This window comes from Stegodyphus dumicola, chromosome 2 (assembly GCF_044657685.1).
Source record: "Stegodyphus dumicola isolate Sdum_Otavi_A_Nest chromosome 2, ASM4465768v1".
NCBI lineage: Eukaryota > Metazoa > Arthropoda > Arachnida > Araneae > Eresidae > Stegodyphus > Stegodyphus dumicola.
The window spans coordinates 277,969,450-277,994,107 of record NC_140769.1 but is presented as its reverse complement, the minus strand read 5'-3'; the positions used below and the strand labels follow the sequence as shown (position 1 = coordinate 277,994,107).

General features: G+C 34.0%; 1 protein-coding gene across 1 annotated transcript in view; it reads left to right on the top strand.

The window, feature by feature from the left end:
• The first annotated feature begins 5,056 nt into the window (after positions 1 to 5,056).
• Positions 5,057 to 24,658, top strand: part of LOC118205108 (chitinase-3-like protein 1) — a 52,856-nt gene continuing 33,254 nt past the window's right edge. Inside the window, exons 1-4 of the mRNA XM_085812205.1 lie at positions 5,057 to 5,216; positions 17,224 to 17,339; positions 23,133 to 23,330; positions 24,399 to 24,655. Of these exons, the coding sequence (XP_085668331.1) occupies positions 17,243 to 17,339; positions 23,133 to 23,330; positions 24,399 to 24,655 (552 nt within the window). The 5' untranslated portion in view covers positions 5,057 to 5,216; positions 17,224 to 17,242. The remainder of the gene's footprint in view (positions 5,217 to 17,223; positions 17,340 to 23,132; positions 23,331 to 24,398; positions 24,656 to 24,658) is intronic.

Genomic DNA, 24,658 nt, shown 5'->3' with positions numbered 1-24,658 from the left:
CAAAAATGCGCCTGGTCTGGCAATAAAAGTTAATGGTGCTCGCCATCGCGACATGATAATTCAGGTTTTTTTTTGTGTCTTCAAGTTAGGGATGTGGACATGTGCTTTCAAACAGATAGTGCCATATGCCATATAGCTCCAGAAACAATTCAATTACTGTGTAAGGTATATTTTAACTTTATTACAGTTATTTTAATTTGGAAGTGCTTTCCTATCAATTCTTGTTTCCACTTACAACTCACTACCAGAATGAGTTTTCAGAATCGCGTTGGACACGAATGAGAAAGAAATAGTATTAAAAGAAAGTTCAACTTATAACCTTCTTGGCGTGCCTTCTTCTTCCAACTCCTTGACGTGCTTTCGCGGTGTGGTGGTCTGCACACTGGGCGGGTATTCCAGAGGTCCGCGGTTCGATTCTTGGCGAAGGCAATGTTTATCAAACATCTTTAGAGTGAATATTTTACATTTTGACTGCTTATCAAACATCATTAGAGGGAATATTTTATACTTTGACGGTTTATCTTTTGGCATTACGTCGTCAGAGGGAATATTTTATATTTTGACTGTTTATCAAACATCATTAGAGGAAATATTTTATACTTTGACTGTTTATTTTTGGCATTGCATCGTCATAGGGAATATTTTATATTTTGACTGTTTGTCAAACATCATTAGAGGGAATATTTTATATTTTGACTGTTTATCAAACATCATTAGAGGGAATATTTTATATCTTGACTGTTTATCAAACATCATTAGAGGGAATATTTGATATTTTGACTGTTTATCAAACATCATTAGAGGGAATATTTTGTACTTTGACTGTTTATCTTTTGGCATTGCATCGTCAGAGGTAATATTTTATACTTTGACTGTTTGTCAAACATCATTAGAGGGAATATGTTATATTTTGACTGTTTATCTTTTGGCATTACATCGTCAAAAGGAATATTTTTTATTTTGACTGTTTATCTTTTGGCATTACATGGTCAGAGGGAATATTTTATATTTTGACTGCTTATGTTTTGGCAATGCGTAGAATGCATATGAAATCTGTTAAATGTTAATCATTTCATACTTCAACACCCGATTTTCTGCATTCTATACAATGTCTGCTCTCTTATATTGCCAATAACGTTATAAGGTAATTCTCCCGCCTTCCTAGCGTGCCTTCGTGTGTAGTGGTTCTGATCGCTGGGCCGGTAATCCAGAGGTCCGTGGTTCGATTCCCGGCGAAGGCGAATGCTCATTTTTCCTCTCTCTGGCTTTCAAAAAAATCCTAATATCTCTACAACATTGTGTGAACGAGACGGCTCGCGACCTAATACTACCTCGAGGGTGTCAAACAGGATTAATACAGCTCCACCCTTGGATCAATCTCCATGTAGCAACCCCACAGAGCAACGGCATACAAAGCAGTACCAGTACGGTCCCTGCCGATCCTTACTCTCTCCTGAGAGCCCTCAGGGCTTTTGTTAAGTCTGTTATTATGCCCCCGTGGTTGAGACTGCCTAGGTACAGATTCTAACCAGTACTTCCCAGGCATTGGCCTGAGTCAACCCCTGGGGGGAGGGCTAATGTCTCTACAGTGGCGCCCGAACTAAAAGGGTGTTGGATGATGAGTCTTCTCACACAAGATCTGGCGATTGGGTTCCTAAAAACCCCAGTCGCCCTTTAAAAGGGGGTGTATATAAGGTATTTCTCCCGCCTTCTTAGCGTGCTTTTGTGGTGCAGTGGTCAGCATACTCAGCGCGTAATTGAGAGGTCCGCGGTTCGATTCCCAGCGAAGGCGTTGGATATTTTTCATCTTGCCTCCTTCCAAAAAATACCTATCGTCTCTACAAACTTACTTAGAGAGAGAGAGAGCTAGGAATTCTGGGTAGCGCGTGTTTGCTTTCGGGCGAAGTCTCTCTGGAAGCTATTAAGCTCGGCCGTATATGACGTGTCTTTTGGTATTCGCCGGCTATTTTAAATTAAGGGCCGACTACGTTAGATACTTGTTTTAGCTTGGGCTAAATCTCTTTTAGTTAGCTCTAATTTAGTTCTTATTTCTTATTTTGAGTTCCAGCCCGAGTGGAGGCTTTGTTGTAAGCTCTCTACAAGGGACAACGTTCATCTTACTTTGAGTGAAATAAGGGGTAGTTCACCCTTCTTGAGTCTACCACTTATTTGAACTCAGCGATAAGTCACTTAACAGTTCGCTAACTTCCTCATCGTTCACTTAATAGAATAAATAAGGAACTCTACAACTGCATGAGGCATTTCCTGACTGTGTAATTTCCCGTTTTGGTGATCAGAATTGGCCGCCCACATCATGCGATTTAACGCCGTTTGACTTTTTTCTTTGGGATTTTTTGAAGGTCAACAAGACCACTACCCCCCACGCCTTGGAGGAGGGAAAACTGAGCGCTATATCTACAAAATTTAGCCACATTTATGCAAAACTGTTAAGGGGTATCACTTCTAGCGACCTGCTAGACGAGACTTTTATGAGAAACGAGATTCTGGTAGTAATGGTTTAAACTAACGAATGATGTGAAACAGACAGATCGCCTCATAGCCTATGATAACTATTTCACACCTTTTACGCTAGCAAAAAGTTTACTTGCAAGTGGTCTGTTTTCTGTGGGGACACAAAGGATCTTCCACCAATGTTGAAGGCTAATGACAAACTACAAAGAGAGGAATCAATGTTCCTAACTGAGGAAAGTGTTGCTGCAATAAAGTGGATGGACCAAAAAGGCTGTTACATTGTTGACTACTGCACACAATCCAGCGATTATTACATCTGTAAATCGGACAAAAATGGATGGTACTAAAACAGAAGTACTTTGCCCTAAAGCTGTTGCTGTATATAACGATATCATGGGAGGGGTTGATCGTTTCGATCCAAAAAAAAAAAAAAGAAAGATACCAAATAGGAAGAAGATCTGCAAAATGGTGGCATTGTATTTTTTATTTTCTTATTGATCTTGGAATCGTAAATAGTTTTATACTGTGGCAAGTTAACAAAAGAAACAGAAGTTTAGACCAGCTAACATTCCATATAGCATTATCTCGTCAACTAATAGACGAATATTCCTGAAGAAAACGAAGAGGCCGTCCTGCTAGCTTCCAAGCAAAAAGGTGTGCAGTTCCGGATGATGTACACTTAACCAGTGTGGGAAATCATATGCCAAAGATGGTTTTCAACTATGGACGATGTAAGAAATTTAGCACAAACGCCGGAGAAAAGAGGACCCGCTATATGTGTGCAGAATATGATGTACCCTTGTGCATTGCAACATATTTCTCATATTTTCACGGCAAATAATCGCCTTTAAATTGAATTTTCTCTATGACCATAAAAGGTCCCGTGGAAAGTATTCTTCCCACCCCTAGAATTTAAATGTAAACGAAACATTCGGTAAAATAAAACATATTTCCTTAAATGCTATTGTTTAATTGATAATAAAACATAAAAAACCGGGAGAAATTCGAAAGAGAAATAAATGGCTTACGAAAGGGTTAGAGAATCTCCTTCATCAAGTTCTATGAACACAATTTACATAGCTCACGCTCGTTGTAAGTATTGGAGGCTCCCTTCAGCCCACCTGGACACGAGTGTCGCCATAGCTCAAAAGAAGGGGCCCCGTATCTCCACAAACGAGGGCAGCCAGTAACCCAGCCACACTCAAACAACAAACAAAAATACTAAATCAAAAATAAGTAAGCACATCTAACACAAAATTACAGACCAACAAACAAACAAAAAATCCATAAACACAAATTCACAACATAGATTCACACCACAGATATCTAAAACCCATATAAATACAAAATTCAATTTTAACAGAAGATTCCTACCAGCGCCCTATTTTCATTGATAAACTTCATTAGAGCAATAGAATATGATTTAAAAACTTTAAAATTAATGACACTTACATTAAAATCAGTAATGTTAAAAATCTGTCTAATAGAAGCTGTTAAACTACAATCAATCACGAAATGCCTAGCATCACCATCAACCTGATAACCACCACATAATTTATTTTCCTGCAGATTAAATCGGTTGAAATAGAACGGAAACCTACCATGTCCAGTTAAAACCTGATTAACATCAATATTGTTCATACATTTCATTTTATTCGTGATTTTAATTAGTTCCACAAATCCTTTGTTGTGGAACTAATTAAAATCACGAAATCCTTTGTTGTGGAAATACAGTGGTGAAGAGAACCACTGTATTTTCCATTTGTTAACGTAAAAGTTTTTCATTCTTCGAATAGCAATTCTCTTCGAACCCTGTTACTTCAATATCCATTGCACTGACATTTGAGACCGCCTCTTGGCCAGGCTGTCGGCCCTCTCATTACCATTAAAGCCTATATGGGCTTTAACCCAATGTAGCTTAATATTTAAATGTAAATTCAAAGTTTCTAAATGACTCTTAATGCTCATGCTCGTTATAACGACTTCCACGTTATAACAAGAAAGGACGTTATAACGGAAGATTTGCTGTAGAGAAAGTGATTTAGTATTCTGTCATAAGTGCGGGCGTTTGCACCGGTCGTTATAATGGAATAGTCACTAAAACCAGTGGTTGTTATAGCAAGTGTTGATTATGCTTTTAATGTTTTTAACAACAGCCGATAGAGAACACTTCACAAAAAGATTAGCCTCTTAAATGTGAAAGAGTAATGAGGAAATGTCATTATCTACCTAAACGAGCATTTTAAAAGTCTACCTCTGATCTAAATCTCTCCTTTTAAATATACACCATTATTAAAAAAAGCAAACGCCAACAAGAATAAAAACTCCCTCCTAACATACTGCGAACTCAAAGGGTTTAAAAAATACATAAACAAATATGTTCTAAAACAAAGAAAATATTTCTGTGTGATGACCCGTTTGTGCCCGAGGGGCACCAAACGATTCTCCTTCTTCCGGGTTAACCGCGACTTCGCGGTCATGGTCAGAGAGGTGCCAAAAAGGATGAAAAAACTGAGGCAAATTAAGGGAGTTCAAAAGTAGTCTGATTGGTAGAATGGAACGAAGGGGGATAAGTTCTTCTATAAAACGCAGAGAAAAAGGGGGCCCCGACAGGAACCCATAGTGTCAGCGACCTGAAGTGGTCGGAAAGATCTTTTACCGAAAAAGAACAATCTTCCATCATCATTCGGTTAGCCAATAGCTCTTTAACTTCAGCCGGTGGATTTCCATCTTCAATTTTCAAGGTTAGAACATTGATTTTATTAATTTCTGAACTATTTTAGTATTACTTTATAATACGAAAATGTAATATATATATACTTGAAGCTGTAATATATTATTTTGGATAAAACGGATTATTAAGCACGTAAATGTTTTGTACAAAGAATTTATATATATCGTTTTAAAATTTTGTAAAAGAATTCGTGTAAATAATTTTTTTGAAATTTTAAATTTTTTTATAAGCAGTACAAAAAGGAGTTGCGAGTTTAACGTGATATTCGAATAATTATGCAGAACCTTAATTTTATTATTTTTAATTTAATATGAAAAATATAAGCAATTATCTCTTTGTTGTCATTCTAAGTTATAAAAGAATAATGCATATTTTTCCACAGGTATCTGAAATAATGTGGGGAGTAAAATTATCATTTATATAAACCTTTGTTTTAGTTAAAATTCTTATTTAAAAAAAATCGGTAGACTTCTTTCTTCAAATTTCAAGGTTTATTAATTTCTAAACTATTTTGATATTATTTTATAATACGAAAATTAAATGACTATACTTGAGGTTGTATTATATTATTTTGGATAAAACCGATTATTAAGCATATAAATGTTTTGTAATAAAGAATTTAAATGTATCGTTTTAGAATTTCGTAAAAGAATTCGTGCAAAAAATTTTTTGAAATTTTAAAATTTTTTATAAGCAGTGTAAGAAAGAGTGCAAGTTATTTGTGATATTCAAATAATTAATTATCTTTCCTACGTTGTTATTAAATTTTCTGCGGGTACTTAAAGTTGCAGAACTTTAATTTTAGAATATGAAAATGAAAGAAATTAGCTCTTCGTTGCCATTCTAAATTATGATAGAATAATGCATATTTTTCCACACGTAGCTGAAATACTGTGAGGAAAAATTACCATTTATAAAAACCCTTGATTTAGTTAAAATTATTTTTAAAAAAAGAAAAGAAAAAAATCGATTCATCTATTCGAAAAAAATATTATAAATTTGTTACAAATTATTTGCCTTCAGAATTTAAAAATCTTTTTGATGCGAGCATTTAAACATGGCCATTTTCGGATATTCATTTAGAATTTATTACTAAAATATAAGTTTTCTAAGATGACTCGAATTTTACGGCCTCTAAAGTAAATTAAATAACAAACAATAATAACTTTCTTTTTAGTCCATTGTTTGTTTGAACATTAATATTTTCTAAAAATAGCATTTTGTATACTAATTTCAGTTGCAAATTTGATATCCTTCGTTGCAAAGTGACTAAGAAAATTTTAAATTTGAATTAAAATATTTTTCTTCTCTTTTCTGGTAATTTTAATTAAAAATCATTAAGCGCGCTAAAAAAAAGGATTTGATTTTACATTGCTTTAATTAGCACTTAAATATTTTTAGACGAAAGTGGCAATTCGCCCAGAAGAGCTATTAATTTCTTTTTGGAATTTTGCGTCGAAAACTTTAAATGTCCCTTTCACTTTTCAAATTGTTGCCACCCAATATTATCGCCCTGTGTTATATTTAAAGAAATTAAACAATGAAGAATCTGCATGAATGTATGTATGTATGTTTCTCGCATTGTGATAAAATACGGTACCTAGAGCCAACCAGTTTTGAATAACGTACGTTTCCAGCCGAATATGGGCATCTGGAAGCCCGAATTTGGAATTTGGAATTTGTTTCATTATCTATTTCATATTTTGTAAAACTTTAACGATTTTCTGATTAACAAACTCAACGATTTCAAAGGTAGCAATAGCAAAACTGTATGAAAACTAATCTGATGTGTACACCACATGACTTCCTCGTACGGAATATTAAATTATACGCATTTTTTCTTGCATTTCATTTAAACTTATTGGATTGAATTAAATCTATTTCGCCGACAGCGCATAAACCACAATAGAATAAATGCATTCTTTAAAATTCACTCTAGTATTTGTTTACCATAGCGACACTCGGGCGCTAGATGCATTTAACAGTATTAATAATTATATAACAGATAACTTATATAATAATTATATAACGGAAACTAAGTTAACTGTTATATAATCCAATAATTATATAACAGTTAACTTATATATTTCGTTCATATTATAACTCATAATGCACAAAATTTATATCATTTAAAGAATAGAATTATCTAATCGTTGCTATTCAAATACTATAATAAAGCTAGAATGACGTATAAAAGAAATTAAGCAAACAAAACAAAAAAGAAACAGTTTTTCACAGACGATTGAGTATTTCTCATTTAATTAATTCAGTTCTCACTTCGCGAGAAAACAAAAATACATAAAAACTCAAAATATTTATATTAAAAATTACGAAGTAAATCTCAAACACTTGTTTCCTCGAAAAAATTCCAGAAAGAATTAAGCATGATTTAATTGGCAATAATAAATAAATGCGTTATCTTTGTTGTTGCGAAGCTAAGTTTTTCTAGATTGGCAACAAATCCACTAGTCTGCTGTTTCAAATGTAAACATCAATGGCCGCCATTAAAAACAGGCTTAGCGGCAATTAAACAACATTAAAATTGTTGACATTAAAATTGTTAATAATTAAACATTAAAATTGTTGATAATTCTAAAAATATTGCATACAGATTTACTAAAGACATAAAAACCTTAACCAGAAGATAAAAACAACATAATACAATCATTTTTAAAGCAAAAAATGTACAATTTACAAACATATAAGAGTAAAGAAACTGAGATCACTGAGCCGGGTAACAGAGAGGATATATATATAAATATATTTATATACGATTGCAACCAAAATACGAGGTGCACATCTACATGTTATAGCAGTCCTATATACAAAATTTCAACGTTCTGAGGCTACTCGTTTTTGAGTTATGCGAGATACGTACGTACGCACGTACGTACATACGTTCGTACAGACGCCACGAAAAACTCTCTTCAGAATTCCTTGTAAAGCAGTTTTATAATTTTTTTGAAGGAAAAGATTATTTTATTCTGTCCTTACGTGCAGATATCACGCAAAAACATTGTTAAATTGCATTCGATAGCGGTCAAAATGGATATTTTCGTTGAAATATGCTGCCTGAAACTTTTCGCGATTACAATACTTCCTTTTTACTTCGTACAAGGAAGTAATAAATAAAGGGAAACATACAAAAACGCCTTTTTGGGGGTACTATAATATCTGAAACCTTTCAGATTTTGTTTTCGTATTTAATGATTTTTTTAATATATTATAAATTTTGATGAAAGAAATTAATAATTATTTGCCCTCACTTTATTAATTTTCAAGTTCCAAGAGTATTTTAATATAAGCCTTAATTAAGTAATTAACGCAATTTAAGAGTGATTCTGTATTTTAAACTTTGGACATCTATCTGAACTTCAAATTCTTCGGTAAAATTTCTACATATAGTTAATAAGTAACATATGAAAATTTCCTCCTGAATTATTGGTGTAATTAAGTTTATAAATGAGATTGTAAGAAAGTTTTTAATATATTTAAGTTATGTAATCTTTTGGACGCAGTTATAGATATTTATTACTATACAGTTTTTAGAACACACACATATTTATATACATATTATTTTCTACCTTTTCACTTAATATATAAGATGATTTTCTTGAATAATTTGTTTGTTCTGTTAAAAAAGGTAATTTTCTTTCAATAATTTGCTGATGATAATAATTGCAATAATCGCTTAGTTACTTTTACATTTTGCAATCGTTTCGCAGAGGCTGTTCGTACATTTTTTAGAGGATTTTCATTGTATTCATAGAAAACGTGTTTGAAACATTTTTAGTCCAAAGAGGCTTTGTCCCTGAAGGACTATTGTTTTCCTTTTGCGATTTTGCGTTGGTTCACTATAAATGTCTGTTTCCCATTTCAAACTGTTGCCACCAGATGTTAGAGTCCTGCATAATATTTGAAGAAACTAAATAATGAAAAATCTGCATAAATGTATGCGTGTTTCTCGCATTGTGATAAAACAACGGTACAAAGAGCCATCGAATTTTGAACGACGTAATCCTACTGCGAATATGGGCTTGTTGAAGCCCAAATTTGAAATTTGGAATTTGTTTTATGATCGATTTCGTATTTTGTAAAACTTTAACGAATTTCTGATTCACAAACTCAAGGATTTCAAAGCTAGCCATGGCAACGTTGTACAAAGTAAACATTTTATCTTCAGCGCGGAAAGATATGCTCATTTTAAAACTATTTTGCGATATTGCTGTTGAACTAAATTTTATGGTTAAAGTGATATTTAATAAATAAATGTAACACACAAAATGTTAAAAAAAACGCCTCTTTGTACATAATTTAAAATCTGAAACCTTTCAGATCTTTTTTCCCCTAATTTGTTTTTTGTTTTAAATGCTCTGTTTGATAAACCTTGTTCTTCACTATCTTTCAACACTAATTTCCAAGATAATAAAGCATTTCTTAAGTAACGGAAGAGGTATTTTATCCTATTCCTCTTGAAGAGCTTTATAAAGTCCGAGAAGAGTTGTAGATCGACGTCTGTACAACTCGCTTTTTAAAAATTCAAAAACGCAAAAACTCATGAATGATATATCAAAAGATTTAGTAGAGATATGAGTGACATGTTTTTTGTTCCATTTTTTCCAGAAAATTGTAAGGATTTTAAGTTTTACTAACGTTTAGGTGCTACTTTGGTAGACGGTTGCACGGATTTTTGGCGATTTACGTTGGCGCAATTGTTGGCGCGATTTCTACAAACGTCAGCCATCTTGAGAAACGCTGTTTTTACGCATAGTAAAGTATTCGAAACTTAAACAAAAATAAATATCGTTAGAAATAATGGATTAATTTTTTTGTTGAAAATGTCGTTTTTAAGATGGCAGGCAAGTGTAAATAAATACATTTGCTATGAGTATAAAATACTAAAATAAGGTTATTATTACTTTCATATAGCAAAGAAGAGAATAAAAACACCGCTATAAAAACATTGTGCCAACGTTTAATTAGATTAAAATATTACTGAAATTGAATATCGAAATAAAAAACATCATCCAACTTTTAAAAGAATTAGAATATTATTAAATTTAAATACTTTAAAATACGTTATATAGAATATAATATATATATATATATATATACAGGGGTTGGACAAAAATATGGAAACACCTTTAAAAAAACATGTTTCTTTGCTTAATATGGTGTAGGAAACCCGTTGGCATCCAAAACAGCTTGCAGTCTTCTCGGAATGTATAAATACAGTTCCTGTATGTTTGCCAAGGGAATATTATACCATTCTTCCTGCAAAACGGCGGCAAGTTCAGATAACGATGTTGGCGGTGGATAACGAGAACGCACTTTCCGTTCCAATGTAGACCACAAAGGTTCGATAATATTCAGGTCTGGTGACTGTGGTGGCCAGGGGAGATAGGACAACTCATCCTCGTGCTCAGAAAACCACTCCTGGACAATGTGAGCTGCGTGAACAGGGGCTTTGTCGTCTTGGAAGACACCATCACCATCGGGGAACAAAGTTTGTACCATGGGATGAACTTGATCGGCCAAAATGTTCACATAAGTCTTGGCAGTCATGTGCCCTGACACAGTTATCATGGGGCTAGCAGAGAACCACGATATGGCTGCCCAAACCATAACAGAACCCCCGCCATGTTTCACTCTTGGCAACAAGCAGTCTGTATTATAGGCTTGAGATGGCGTTCTCCAGACGTAAACTCGGCCAGAAGTGGGAAACAATGTGAAAGAAGACTCGTCAGACCATATTACTCGCTTCCACTGCTCTATAGTCCAGGCTTTATGACTTAAACACCACCTTTTCCTGTTACGGGCATTAGCATCACTAATGAGTGGCTTCTCAATTGCAGCACGGCCAGCAATTCCCTGTTTATGAAGCTCCCTTCTAATTGTTTTGGAATTCACAGGGTTCGGTAACACAACATTCATTTCAGCAATAACTTTTGCAGCTGTGGTCTTCTTATTTTTCGTCACAATTGCCCTTAATGATCGTCTGTCACGATCACTCGGGACACACTTTCGTCCGCGCTGTGATTTAGCAGATGATGTTTTTCCGCTTTTCAAATATGCGGAATAAATCTTCGATACTGTACCTCTTGAAACACTAAACACCTCGGCTACCTTGCTTACGGAAGCACCTACCATACGTGCTCCAACAATTTGCCCACGTTCGAAGTCTGTTAACTCTGACATAATGCAATGACAACCTCACATAACAGTACTCCGACAACAACTGAACTGTTTAGCACATTTACGAAGTTGTATAGGTGGCGTCAGTAGTCAAAAACGCCAGCGCGACCTACATATTTCATTAAAATCAATCTTTCTTTTCAAACATGCATTTCACAAGGTGTTTCCATATTTTTGTCCATCCACTGTATATATATATATATATTATGTAGAATAAATACATTTACTGCGAGTATAAAATACTAAAGAAAGGTTAAATTATTACTTTCATATAGCATAGAAATAGAATAAAAATACCACTATAAAAACATTGCGCCAACGTTTAATTGGATTAAAATATTACGTAAATTGAATATCGAATTAAAAACCATCATACCAACGTTTAAAAGAATTAAAATATTACTTAAATTAAATACTTTAAAATAAGTAAATAAGAGCGCTTCGTACACTAGAGCTAAAATGACAGCAATTAGTTTATTGTTGGTAAAAAAGGAGGAATGTCTAATAATTTTCTTACCGTTACAGCGGTTATTTCTTCCAACATGACCACAATATCATATACGGCCGTCTCAGAATCGGCTCTTCTAACGGTCTTCATCTGTGATCTACATTTTCGCACTTCATTGAAGAAACAATTAGCGACGTTTCCTTCAAAAATTTAAAATAAATTTCCTCTGACCCTTGTAAGAATTTATAAATAAATCTTTGATTAGGAAAGCCAGGCTGGCGAAAATAAGGTCTCAAAGAACAATTTTTTGATTCCGAAACCAAAAATTCTTGGTACTTATCAAAAACAACATTCATCTTTGAAGGAGACATTTTTGAAGGAATTCGAAGATATGCATTAAATTTTAAAATGGCGCGGTAATGCACAAATTTTCAGCAACCTATCAGGGAGCTGATTACAGCTCATTAATGCACAAATATTCTAAAACCAATCAGAGAGCTGATTACATCACGCCTAGAATTAAAATTATTTAAATAATCATACATAATAAAATCATTTTAAAAAAGAAATGCAAAATTAAATTGTATTTTAATATTTAACAGCCATAAATAATGTTTAAAACATTAGATTAAATTTATAGATATTAAAACTAATTACTTTTAAAGTAAGGTGACGTCACTGATTACATCATCCACAGCATAAAATTTCATAAAATATGATAAAGAATAAAATTTTTATTTCAAATAAAAATGCAAAATTAAATTGATTTTTAATATTTAGAAGCCATAAATAATATTTAAAACACGGAATTTATGCATAATGACACGCATTATTTTTTTAAATAAAATGTCAACAAAGTATCGGTTAGCATAAATAACTTATCCAGCAATGAGTTTACCATAAGTCGTATTACTCGCCAAAAGAAAAATTGCCAAAAACTCGCCAAAATCCGTGCAACCGTCTACCAAAGTAGCACCAACGTTTATTTTATTTTAAAACTGTACTATCACTTCTTATTTTCTACTTCCGGCCAGAATTAAATGCTTTAACTTGTTTATGCAAATTGTCTTGCTAACGCCAAGTACTTAAGTTGTGGCTTTTTGCCAAGCGAGAAAGGAAGGAGTTATACGAAGCAAGCCGCTTGCCACTGCAGTTTTAGGAGTTTTCACTCGGTTGCCGGTTGCCTTTAAGGCCAGAGATTTAGCCCTCTTGATATTTGAAAACGTTATCGTAGTTTCAGCTGCTCGGCGTACTACATATGAACCCTTTTAAATAAAGGCCAGTCTTAGTGCTAGGCATTTGTATACTAATTCAAAGTTAGCTTTTAGTTAGAGATTTAGTTAGTAGTTTTATATTCTTACGTTCAGACCACAAGTGGTTGGTCTCTGTATCCCGAAGTTCGGGAGTACTTGTAAAAGTATAGAAAATAAAGGGTTTCGTATACCCTTCCTGCTTGTGTCGTCTGTTACACCCAAACCTTGAACATAGCTTGAGTAAGCTCCCTGTTCCTAATCAGGACACATCATATTTCCAAAGCAAAGCAAGAGAAATACAAGCCCTGACAAAATTAACAATTGATTTTAACTTGCGGCTGCTGGCTTTGTCCCAATGCAGATCCACCGCTTGATGACACTGTGGATAAAGAGAAGGTATTTCATATTTGAAAATTGGGTATAAAATATGATCCTGATAATATGTAGAATGGACCTTAACAGTTTTTTGTACGCTGTTTAATTTTTATTAGTCGTTATATCAAAAACCATCAACAGTCATAAATCCCTTTGAAAATACTTTCTTTAGATTCTTTGAACCATGCTCTAAGATTTTTTTTCTTCTCTTTGAGCTTAATAAATGGATCTCATTTTATTGCGATCCTTTAAATATACCCAAGATTCGTCTACTTTGACAACATTTTTCCATTTTTGGCCGAATAATTGTTTCCCATGGAGCACTCTGCGGCGCGTTCTGCTTTCGTCGATATGTCGTGAAGATCTACGATGCACCTTACGTTTTTCTCTATTTTTTAAGATTCAAATCATCATTAATCACTTTCTTTGCAAGTTGACCCTGAGCATTTTAATGATTATGCAACTCTCCTTTCACTTCGAAGATTTTCTTTTAATATTAAAGTTCTTACCTTGCAGAAACATTAGGTTAATTGGAAGCAGAAAAGATGAAAACATATGCGACCGCCTTCGCCGGGAATCGAACCACGGACCTCTGGATTAACGGCCCAGCGTGCTACCGTTACACCACGAATTCACGCTAGGGAAGTGGTGGGAGAAATACCTTATATACTCCCCTTTTTAGAGGGCGACTAGGGTTTTAGGGTACCTAGTCGCCAAATCCTGGGTGCGGAGAATCATCATCACAACCCTTTTAGTTCGGGCGCCACTTGTAGAGACATTAGGTTAATTGGAAGCAGAAAAGAAGCAGAAAAGATGAAAAAATATGCAACCGACTTCGCCGGGAATCGAACCACGGACCTCTGGATTAACGGCCCAGCGCGCTACCACCAGCGTGGATATAAGCTGACTGTCCTCTCATAGGAGGACGCAACGTTAAATACAGACTTATTCCGTGCTTTTCCCCATGATAAGAGTTCAGTTGCGCAAGCGCAGAAATATGAGGTTACTTTAAATGTGTCATATTTGGCGCTTTATCTCAAAGACCGTAGAGTCATTAGGCTGATTGGAAGCAGAAAAGATGAAAAATTTGCGACCGCCTTCGCCGGGAATCGAACCACGGACCTCTGGAATACCGGCCCAGCGTGCTACCGTTACACCACGAAGGCACGCTAGGGAAGTGGGAGAAATACCTTATAAGATTTGCAACATTCGAAACGTTCCTTTTTGTTCTTGGATATGTATTTTGAACAGTGTTTTTCCTTGAAACCCATCTCTGACATTTTTCCCCTTTCCTGTTGATAATTTTATATATCATTGCTTTAGATACCGAAAAATCATGGCTTTCACAGATTTTTTAATAACTAAATACAAATAGTATTATTCGGGAAGAGCAGAAACATAGCCTTCCGTCCATTGCTTCTGTAAAAGCGCCATTTTGCATGAAAACAAAATTGTCAAACAGCAGACCATAATCTGCACTTTCACAAAATATAGTGGAAGTTAAAAAGCATTTTTTTTTCCAAGCAAGGAGATTTTTTTATAGCAAAGCAAAGTCGTCTAAAAATGTGCGAACGGGCATTTGCATTACCGGAAGACGACTGCAGGAGAGGTATCTTGCTCAGTACATACTTGTTGCTCAGTGCTTTATTACTGGTTTCCGCAAGTAATTGCATTAGCTTAAAAATTAAATAATCCCACAAAAAATTCAATCGAAACAAATTTAACTTAGATTAATCTTTGGATTATGGTAACTTGGCGATTTTTTGGCGACAATTTGGCGACCAAACCTGTTACAGCAACCTGCTAGTTTTGTTTTGGACGCCATTTTGTTTGCACGAAGTAAAGGCGAGTTTTTAGTCCAAAGGGATTTGAATCCCGAAGGACTATTAGTTTCGTTTTGGCATTTTGCGTCGGACTCATAATTGTCGGTTCACTTTTCAAACTGTTGCCACAAAATGTTAGAGTCCTGCATTATATTTGAAGAAATTAAATAATGAAAAATCTGCATAAATGTATGTATATTTCTCGTATTGTGATAAAACAACGGTACATAGAGTCATCGAATTTTGAATAACGTAATCCTCCAACGAATATCAGCATGTGGAAGACCCAATTTGAAATTTGAAATTTGTTTTATGATCGATTTCCTATTTTTTAAAACTTTGACGAATTTTTGATTAACAAACTCAAGGATTTCAAAGCGAGCAATGGCAACGTTGTGCAGAAAAAACATTTTTATCTCCAGCGCGTGAGTCTCTGTATCGGAAATTCTAAAGATAGACTCGTTTTAAAACTATTTTGCGATATTGCTGTTGCACTGGATCTTATGGTTTAAGTGCGAGGAACATGATATTTAATAAAGAAAGGTAACACACAAAATGTTAAAAAAACGCCCCTTTGGACGTAATTTAAAATCTGAAACATTTCAGATTTTTTTTTTACTTAACATTTTTTCCAACAATCTTCTAGCCGAATTACGCTTATACTAGAACTTTTATGGAACAAAAATGCTTAATCATGACGAAGATTAGGTGCGAAATTGGGAGAAAGTGCAGAATCGCAAACTCCTTGCGCGTTTTTCAGAATAACACATACACATAAACCATTTACACGTCGACTTATTTTTACTTAAAAAAACATCCCAGAATTGCACAAAAATGCATTGCACACACTCTTAACTTTATCCATCTACACTGCTATTTTCTCATAAATTACAAAAATTTGCACGAAAATGCAAAAAAATTCTGTGAATCTTTAAACTCGGTAAAAAGCACATATATGAAATTACCTGATCGCGAAAAAGTACATACCCTTTCCAAGGATGAACATTTCCACGTATAAAATAAATAAAATATCCAAAAACTTTTACCTCTAAATTATCTAGTATATTATAAACGTCAACAACGAATTCATACTGCAAACATTACAAATGGTTACAAATACTTAGTGTAAAATATTTAAATTATTTCCATAGACGTTTACTTGAACTGAAACGTATACCAAATTCCCACAAACATAAAATTCACAAAATAACTATCATTTAATTAAAATATCACTAAACCATGTACACGTCGACTTATTTTTACTTAAAGAAACATCCCAGAATTGCACAAAAATGGCATTGCGCACACTCTTCACTATATCCATGTACACTGCTTAACGTCCTAGCTAGTAACCTTTATCGCCTTACCAAAATGTCGCCAAACTACCTGTTACCATATTCCAAAGATTAGCCTTAATTTATTATCCAGTCTTACCTATTACAAAAGAAATGACCAGAAAAAGGCACTTCACTGCATGGGTAAATTAAAAATACCTATAAAACAATTTTCTGAAATATATATGCACAACACTAACATTAAATATAAAGCTTGTAGAGTCATTAGTTTAGTTTAAAGTAGGACACAGAAAAAAATGAGCAACGCCCTCCACGGGACTCGAACCTGGACCTCTCGAATACACGCCGAGTGTGCTAATCGTTATACCACGAAAGCATGCATAAAGGAAGGAGAAAATACCTTATATTGTAGTAAACGATTTTAAAGATTTAAAGATTTTAGGAAAAAAAACAGAAATTTATATATTGTTGTTTCACCGACAGTGTTTGGAATGTATGTATCTACTTTACCTTTTTTTTTTTTTTTTTTTTTTGTTGTTTTGTTTTGTTTTGTTCTTGTTGTTGTTTTTGTTATGCATTTGTGGCTTGGCCTGTAATTCATGAGTAATTTTTTACTTTTACCTTTTAGCATTAAAGACCTGGAAAAAATGTTCCTCTCCTTCGTTGTTGTACTGACAGCTGCCGCGAGCTTAGCTAAAGCGTCGCCCGTGATCGAACATCCAACTTCCTACACACCTGGGAAAAGTAAGTAAAATTTTATTCTTAGGATAGAGCTTTTTTTCATTTCGAACCAAATTTAACCCTTAGTGCTGCGTAGGCTCCGCTACGGAGCCCAATGTTTTTAGCATGGTTAGGCTTAAGATGTCACGGAATCGTCGGCGTTGGCAATGGTTATCTGTAGTTAAAACGTGCTCAGTCTCGCTACTGTTACGATTGAAACATTATTTGACCCATTTTTGTGGTTAGCAACACGGAGAAAAGTAATTATTGTGATGAGAATACAGAGTTGAGTGATAGTGAAGATGTGTTTGATTTTTCATTGTTAGAAGATATTGTGGAAGACAATATTGATTATAATTCTGCCACTTCAAGTACTGGTTCCGAAATTATACTACCAAAGAGACGACGAATGGTAGTTATTGAAAGTGAAAGCGAAGAGTCGAAGACTTAGATTAATGGCGCGATGTCACGGAAGAATTAAACATTCCGGATAGAATACATTTTAGTGTATCGCCAAAGGTCACTAGACCACAAATTCCTACAAATATTGTACAACCGACACAATATTTCAAATTATTTTCACAAACGAACTGGCAAATGAAATTATAAAAGAGACCAACAATTACGCAGAAAATGTTCTAAAAAAATAAAGAAATATCTAGTACAGTTAAAAGTCGTTAATTCGGACACCCATAATCTGGAATAATCTATAATCCGGAACTCAAAAGCTTCAAACTTTCTGTGCATGCGTCGCGTTGACGCATGTGCGTAAGGCCTTTACGGCTGAGAATATGCTTGTGCGCGTGCGCAAAATACGTTTACGAGTGCGCGTTCAATGTATAACGGACGGTATAAGCTAAGCTAAAATTATTTAATTATCTATTTCAGTTAATGTTGCAGATTGCGTTGTTCCTTAATCTTCGAATTGGATCCGGCTTATTATTTTTTGCAGACTGTCAGAGCAATTTTATAAAAGTAAGCTTGAACTTTCGATTATGTCAAAGAATTTCTGATATTTATTTATTAATATGTAAATGATCTACAAAGCGAAAGTATGTTTCGAAGTTCATTAAACAAAAAGTAGAATTGCTACAAAAATTGGATAAAGGCATATCCTTTGTTTATCTAAACTTTAACGTTTGTTTATCTAAACTTTGTTTATCTTTAACGCCGCGGCGCCGCGCAATGAATTGGAAGTTGATCTGTCAGCACTATCCTTATCTTCAGGACAGATGTTTTTATTTTATTTGGCTTATAATTCCTTATTAAATTTAGTATTTCATCTCGATGTACTCCATCTTTGATATGATTTAAATCAAATTCATCGTCATTATAATTCGCTTCCGATAGCGAAGAAAGTGACAGAGGTTATTGAAAACGAAAATATTTCAATTGACAAATTAGTCCATATTCTCGATACAGCAATTATAGGACTTGAACAGCGGAACTTTGTAACTGAACAAGAAATTATGCCTGTTTAAAGAATTAAAGAGAATGTATTATCACATAAAAAACGAAGCAACTTAAACACATTGAAAGAAACGTTTAATAAAGTAAACAAATAAATATTAAGCTTTTTTTGTAAATTTTGATACCCTTTAGATCATAATTGTTCTTTATTTCATAAATTACGGTTTCATATTTTTAATGTTATAATTTCTGCATGCCATCTTACCAGATTTAAACTGATGATCTATAATCAGGAAAAATCGATAATCCGGAATCGCCGAAGTCCCGACGAGTCCGGATTAACGACTTTTGACTGTAATTCTTTGTTAAAAACGTGGCGTGCTGTGGAAGAAGATGATTTTTGGGCTTTTATTGGAGATATTATCAATATGGGTACGGAACCCCTGGCGAATATGCAGGATTATTGGTCAGTTAAGGAGAATAGTCACATCCCTTTCTTTGGTAAAATATTTACAAGAAAGAGGTATTCTGGATGCTGCATTCCGCTGCGAAAATGTGCCGGAGTTGCTGGTAGGCAGTGGTACAAAAACGTGCGCAGCGCTAAGTGTTAATATGTCAATAAAATACTAGCCTATAATTTAGTAAAGTACAGGTAATCCTGGATAAAATGTCAGCTCAATTGAACGCTTACTTGATTTTACGCGAGTGATGCGCATTTAGTAGAAATCCCGTTTCAAGTACTTTAAATGGGAAATGGGACTCTTCGCCGTCAAGACATATTTTTCTTTACACGACTGTATTGTATCTTGCCGTCTTATATTAAGTTGATTTAGTTTAATAATTCTCTTTAATATAATCGTTTACTTTAAACATTTTATATAAAATAATGTATAAGACAATTTTGTGTAAATTTTATGTAAACGACATATTTTTGATACAAATGACATTTAAATTTACACATGACATATTAATTTTAAGAAAGTAATGTGCTGATAATATTCCAAAGTAATTCCGTTTACCATTCAGATTTCATAAAAATTCGAATTTCCTGCCTGTATGAGTGATTTCTCTGAACTAGCCGATTGAAATTTCAAGAAAATTTTGACGAATCTTGTAAATATTGAACCCGCATAATTTTAAAATCGATAAGATAACTTCTGTTATATCAGAGGTTTCGCCTCAGTTCTCTTTGAAACTGACATAATTTTAAAACTAACCGTGTCCAATTTCTTTACATCTCATACTTGTAAACAACTATATATATTACAAGCAAGCTTTATCAAGTATACAAAAGGTAAGCAGAATTATTAAACTAAATAAATTTAAGGGGGCTCATACACCTTAAACCCCTCATGATCCTCCAATATGTGACTGTTGCAAGAATTGGAATATTTTATTTATTTTAAAAGCAATTATTTTCAACTTTTTACAGCTGACTACATAATATAGCTGCTTTGGGAACTGGTAACCAGAAAGTTTGTGTTGCCACAAATATTTTTGTAATTTAATCCGCTTTGGAACAAAATGTTTCGTCATGTTTCCTTGTTTGCGTGCATGCTATTTTAAAAATGGCTAGTGGTACAGACTTGAAATTTGATGGAATTCTTTATACGGGCACTATCTTCTAACTGAACCAAAATCTGATGAATATTTTAATATTAAAAAATTTTATGCACGAAAACATTACAGATTTTTTTTATTAAAATACATATTATAATCTCAACTCCAAAAAAAATAAAAATTTAACTTGAAATTCTTATAATTTTTGGTTCACAGTAGTTTCCAAATGTTATAAATGCTATATATTAAATATGGAATAAAATTATGCAATAGAATGTTTTAAACTGTGCGCGCAAGGTGGAAACATGATGAAAAATTTTGTCACAAAGCTGATTAAATTATAAAAATATTTGTGGCAACACAAACTTTCTGATTAGTATTTCAGAATGCAGCTATATTATCCAGTCAGCTGTAAAACGTTTAAAGTAATTGCTTTTAAAATAAATAAGTTAACCCTATTCTTGCAACAGTCACATATTCGAAGATCTTATGGGTTTTAAGGTGTATGAGTCCCCTTAATATGGGAAGATATAATACAGTCATGTAAAGAAAATATGTCTTGATGGCGAAACGTCTCGACATACCGACGGCGAAACGGCCATGGTGAAATGGCGACGGCGAAAAGTCTTAGACCCTTTAATTGTGATATTTTCGTGATAGGAATTCGTAATATTATGAGGTTTACCACAGTGTAGTAATTGCAGTCATAAGTGAGTAACCTTAAGAACTAGTTAGCGAATAATCGCTTAAGTTCGTGTGACAAGAAACAACAAGATGGAAGGGTAACTAACCCTTTATTATACAAATAAGATTTAACAGAACTCCGGCTTGGAGTGTACAATAAAAGTCGACACTTGGGGTTGAACTTAACAGACTAGCTTTGTCATAATATTCGTCACGCGCTGCACTGCACGGGGAATAAAACAATTCACAGTTACGCAAGCAACCAATAAACTATTGGCGACAAATACTTAAGCCGTATATATATAAGATATAACAGAACATCTTTTAATTATTTGGAGTAAGAAAAGGATCCCACTTTTGTTTTATCTAAAACTAGAGAATTATATGAAAGATTAGATTGAAAAAATAGCATGGAACCTATGGTAATCTGGTAGTAATAATTTATTAATGGATTTTTATTTCAGAAAATGAAAAGTCTCCGTCACACATTTTCTGTAATAAATGCTACATAAAGAAATCTAAACGTCAGTGCCATTATTTAGTTAGATAGTAGAATCTAATATAAATTTCCAAAATAGATATATGATGGGCATTTTTCCCGTAAATATAGCGGTGCTTCGCATAACAAATGTCTTTTGTTTTATGGCTTTTATGGCTTCTGTCTTTATGGCTCATCAAGCGTATATATGGCTGGATATTTTTTTTTTTTTCTAAATGTATTTACCGGAATAAGAAACAACTTAATGCTTAGAATTTTCTTCGTAGACAGCCGTATAAAATTAATTTTTTTTATTAAAATATCTCTCATCACCAGAATCCTTGCAGCCTAAAAGTGTATAAACCTAGACCTCTCGAAGACCTTTACACCACGAAAGCATGCAGAAAGAACGGAGAAAATACTTATATACACCCCCTTTAAAGGGCGACTGGAGATTAGGGGACTGAATCGCCAATTCCTGGTGGTGAAGAATCATCATCCACCTCCTATTTTGAGTTCAGTTCGGGCGCCACTGTAGATTCATTACGATTTTGATAGCAGGAGGCACGAAAAATGAGCAGTGCCCTCGCCGAGACTCGAATCTGGACCTCTCGAATACGAGCCGAGTGTGCTAACTGTTACACCACGAAGGCATGCAGAAAGGAGGGAGAAAATATCTTATAACTTTATAGTCAAATTTACTTGACACTCACATCTACATAAATTCTGCAATGAGCGAAATGAAACAAACAGGAAAGCCGTAAATAAAACAACATTTCGTTAAGACACAATAACACGCCGAATAAATACTAATTCAGAAGTCAAACAACAAAAATCAGCGTTATACCTACAAAATTTTCACAGGACTAGTTTCGATGGTTTTACCGAACCATCATCTTCAGCTGCAAAACCACAAATGAACAAGATAGGAAATAATGATTAGATAAGATAAGAAATCCTGGACAAGAATAAGCAAGTGGCGCCATCTGTTGGCGAAACCAGAACTAAAACATAATTTCTCTAAAAGCCGAAGGCAAATTTGGATTGGAATTAGGATCGTTAACTAGAACAGAAAGATTTTTATGAATGTGAAATGCCTCTAGAAAATCCAGTTCTCCAATGGAAGATGTTTTTTGAATAATTTTGGCAGCAGAAAAATTGAAAGTGTGATTTTCGGACCAACAATGTTGAGCAACAGAAGACCTCTGTGTTTCCTTTTTTCTAACATATGCCTCATGTTCTTTGACGCGAAATTTTAAGGCTCTCTTAGTTTGGCCAATGTAAATTAAACCACACTGGCAAGGAATCCTATAAATACCCCAGGAATTCATATCCGGAATGGGGTCCTTGAGTATAGAAGTTGGAATTTTATTGATGGGAGAAAAAAAATTTCGTTAGTAAAAAACATTTCCTTAGTAAAACTTAAATGGAAATGTCAGAAGGTCATATTTCAAGTTTTAATAATTTTTAAAAAAATGAGAAGTTTTTAAACTGAATTAAAATTTGGTGATAATTTTAATCTTTAGTTAAACACTTTGCAAATTATGTCGGTAAATCGTTCTCCTGTTTGTTTGTAATATTCAATATTATAAAAGAAGTGTTTTTTTGTTTTTCATAACAGCTTTAAGTTATATAAATACAGAAATGTTCTTTTTCTAAATATCTTTAATATTTTACTCATTTAGCTGATTCGCACAAATACAAAGTCGTCTGCTACTACGGTAGCTGGGCCGTATACAGGCCTGGAGATGGAAAGTTTCCTGTAGAAAACATTGACCCGTTCATATGTACTCATCTGGTCTATGGTTTCGTCGGACTCGGCTTCGACAACAGAATTCGATGTCTTGATCCTTACTATGATTTAGAAGAAAACTATGGAAAAGGTAAATTAATTTTGTTACTTATTTTCTCAAACGCAAAGCTTTAGCTGCAATAATAAATACCTCTGGGGACTGTAAGTTTTACATTCCAGGGAATAAGCTAAGAAATTTTTGCTTTAGATGCGCTTAACCGATGTCAATCGGTGCATAAAAACTTCAATTTGTAATTCAATTGCAATTCCGAAAATTTTCCGCCCAATTCCTTCATTAATTCTTAAAATTTTTCCTCCCTTTATTAAATCCGCCTTTCTGTGCGGTCGCACCAGTTTTTATCTGTTCTAGTGTCGGCCCTGCCTAAGATTTCTTCACTTTAATTATACTTTTACTTCTATAAACATAACAAAATATTAAATACAGTGCAGTATTAATGTGTTTTTCCATCTAACATTTTATCCCAAAACAAAGACCAGTTTAAATTTTCAGAGGGTAGCTAAACAAAGATGAGAAAAACATATGGTTTTTTACTACACCAAAACCATGATTTTCTGTTACTCAAATGTGGTGGTTCCTTAACGAATTAGTAAGGAATAGTTCTGTTGAGGTTGCTGGTGTTAAAATAAGAGTTGTTTTAAAGTAATTAATCTTTTATTACGCCAACAAACTTCTAAACCGCTCTCTTCCTGCTGGTCCTGCTAAATTGTTGGTAGCATATTTTGTTCAATTTTTACACTATTTAAGTTTATGTGTCCCATAATTGTTTCATGTGTCTCATAATTGTTTCATGTGCCCCATAAGTGTTTCATGTGTCCCATAATTGAACGAATCCTTTTCTATTTGCAATATTTATGGGAAACTACTTTCCACGTACACGCTTCTGGGAAACATATTTTGTGTCACAATTTTTCTTCCATCTAAACGAGAACAGTAGAAGCGTTATTATTAAGAGTACATTGCATAGTAAATTCGACTTCGTTTCGTTTAATATCACGAGTTAGCCCATTATGAAGTACAGAAGAATTATAATACAGAATTAGCAGCGTATACTAAATTGAAACTCAAACTGAATTATGCTCAACTGAAAAGGATCTGATACTTCTTCTATCGCTCATTCAAGTTCTTTCTCTGAAATAGGTGCATTTAAAAGGTTTACGGGCCTGAAGAAGATAAATCCAAGCCTGAAAACAATTGTTGCCATAGGAGGCTGGAATGAAGGTTCCACTCGTTATTCTAACATGGCAGCCTCCAGTGGAACCAGGAAGATCTTCGTGGACAGTGTTGTCGAATTTCTCTTGAAGCACAATTTCGATGGTTTGGATATGGATTGGGAATATCCTGCAACGAGAGGTGGCAAACCAGAAGACAAACAGAATTTCGTCGCTTTACTAAGGGTA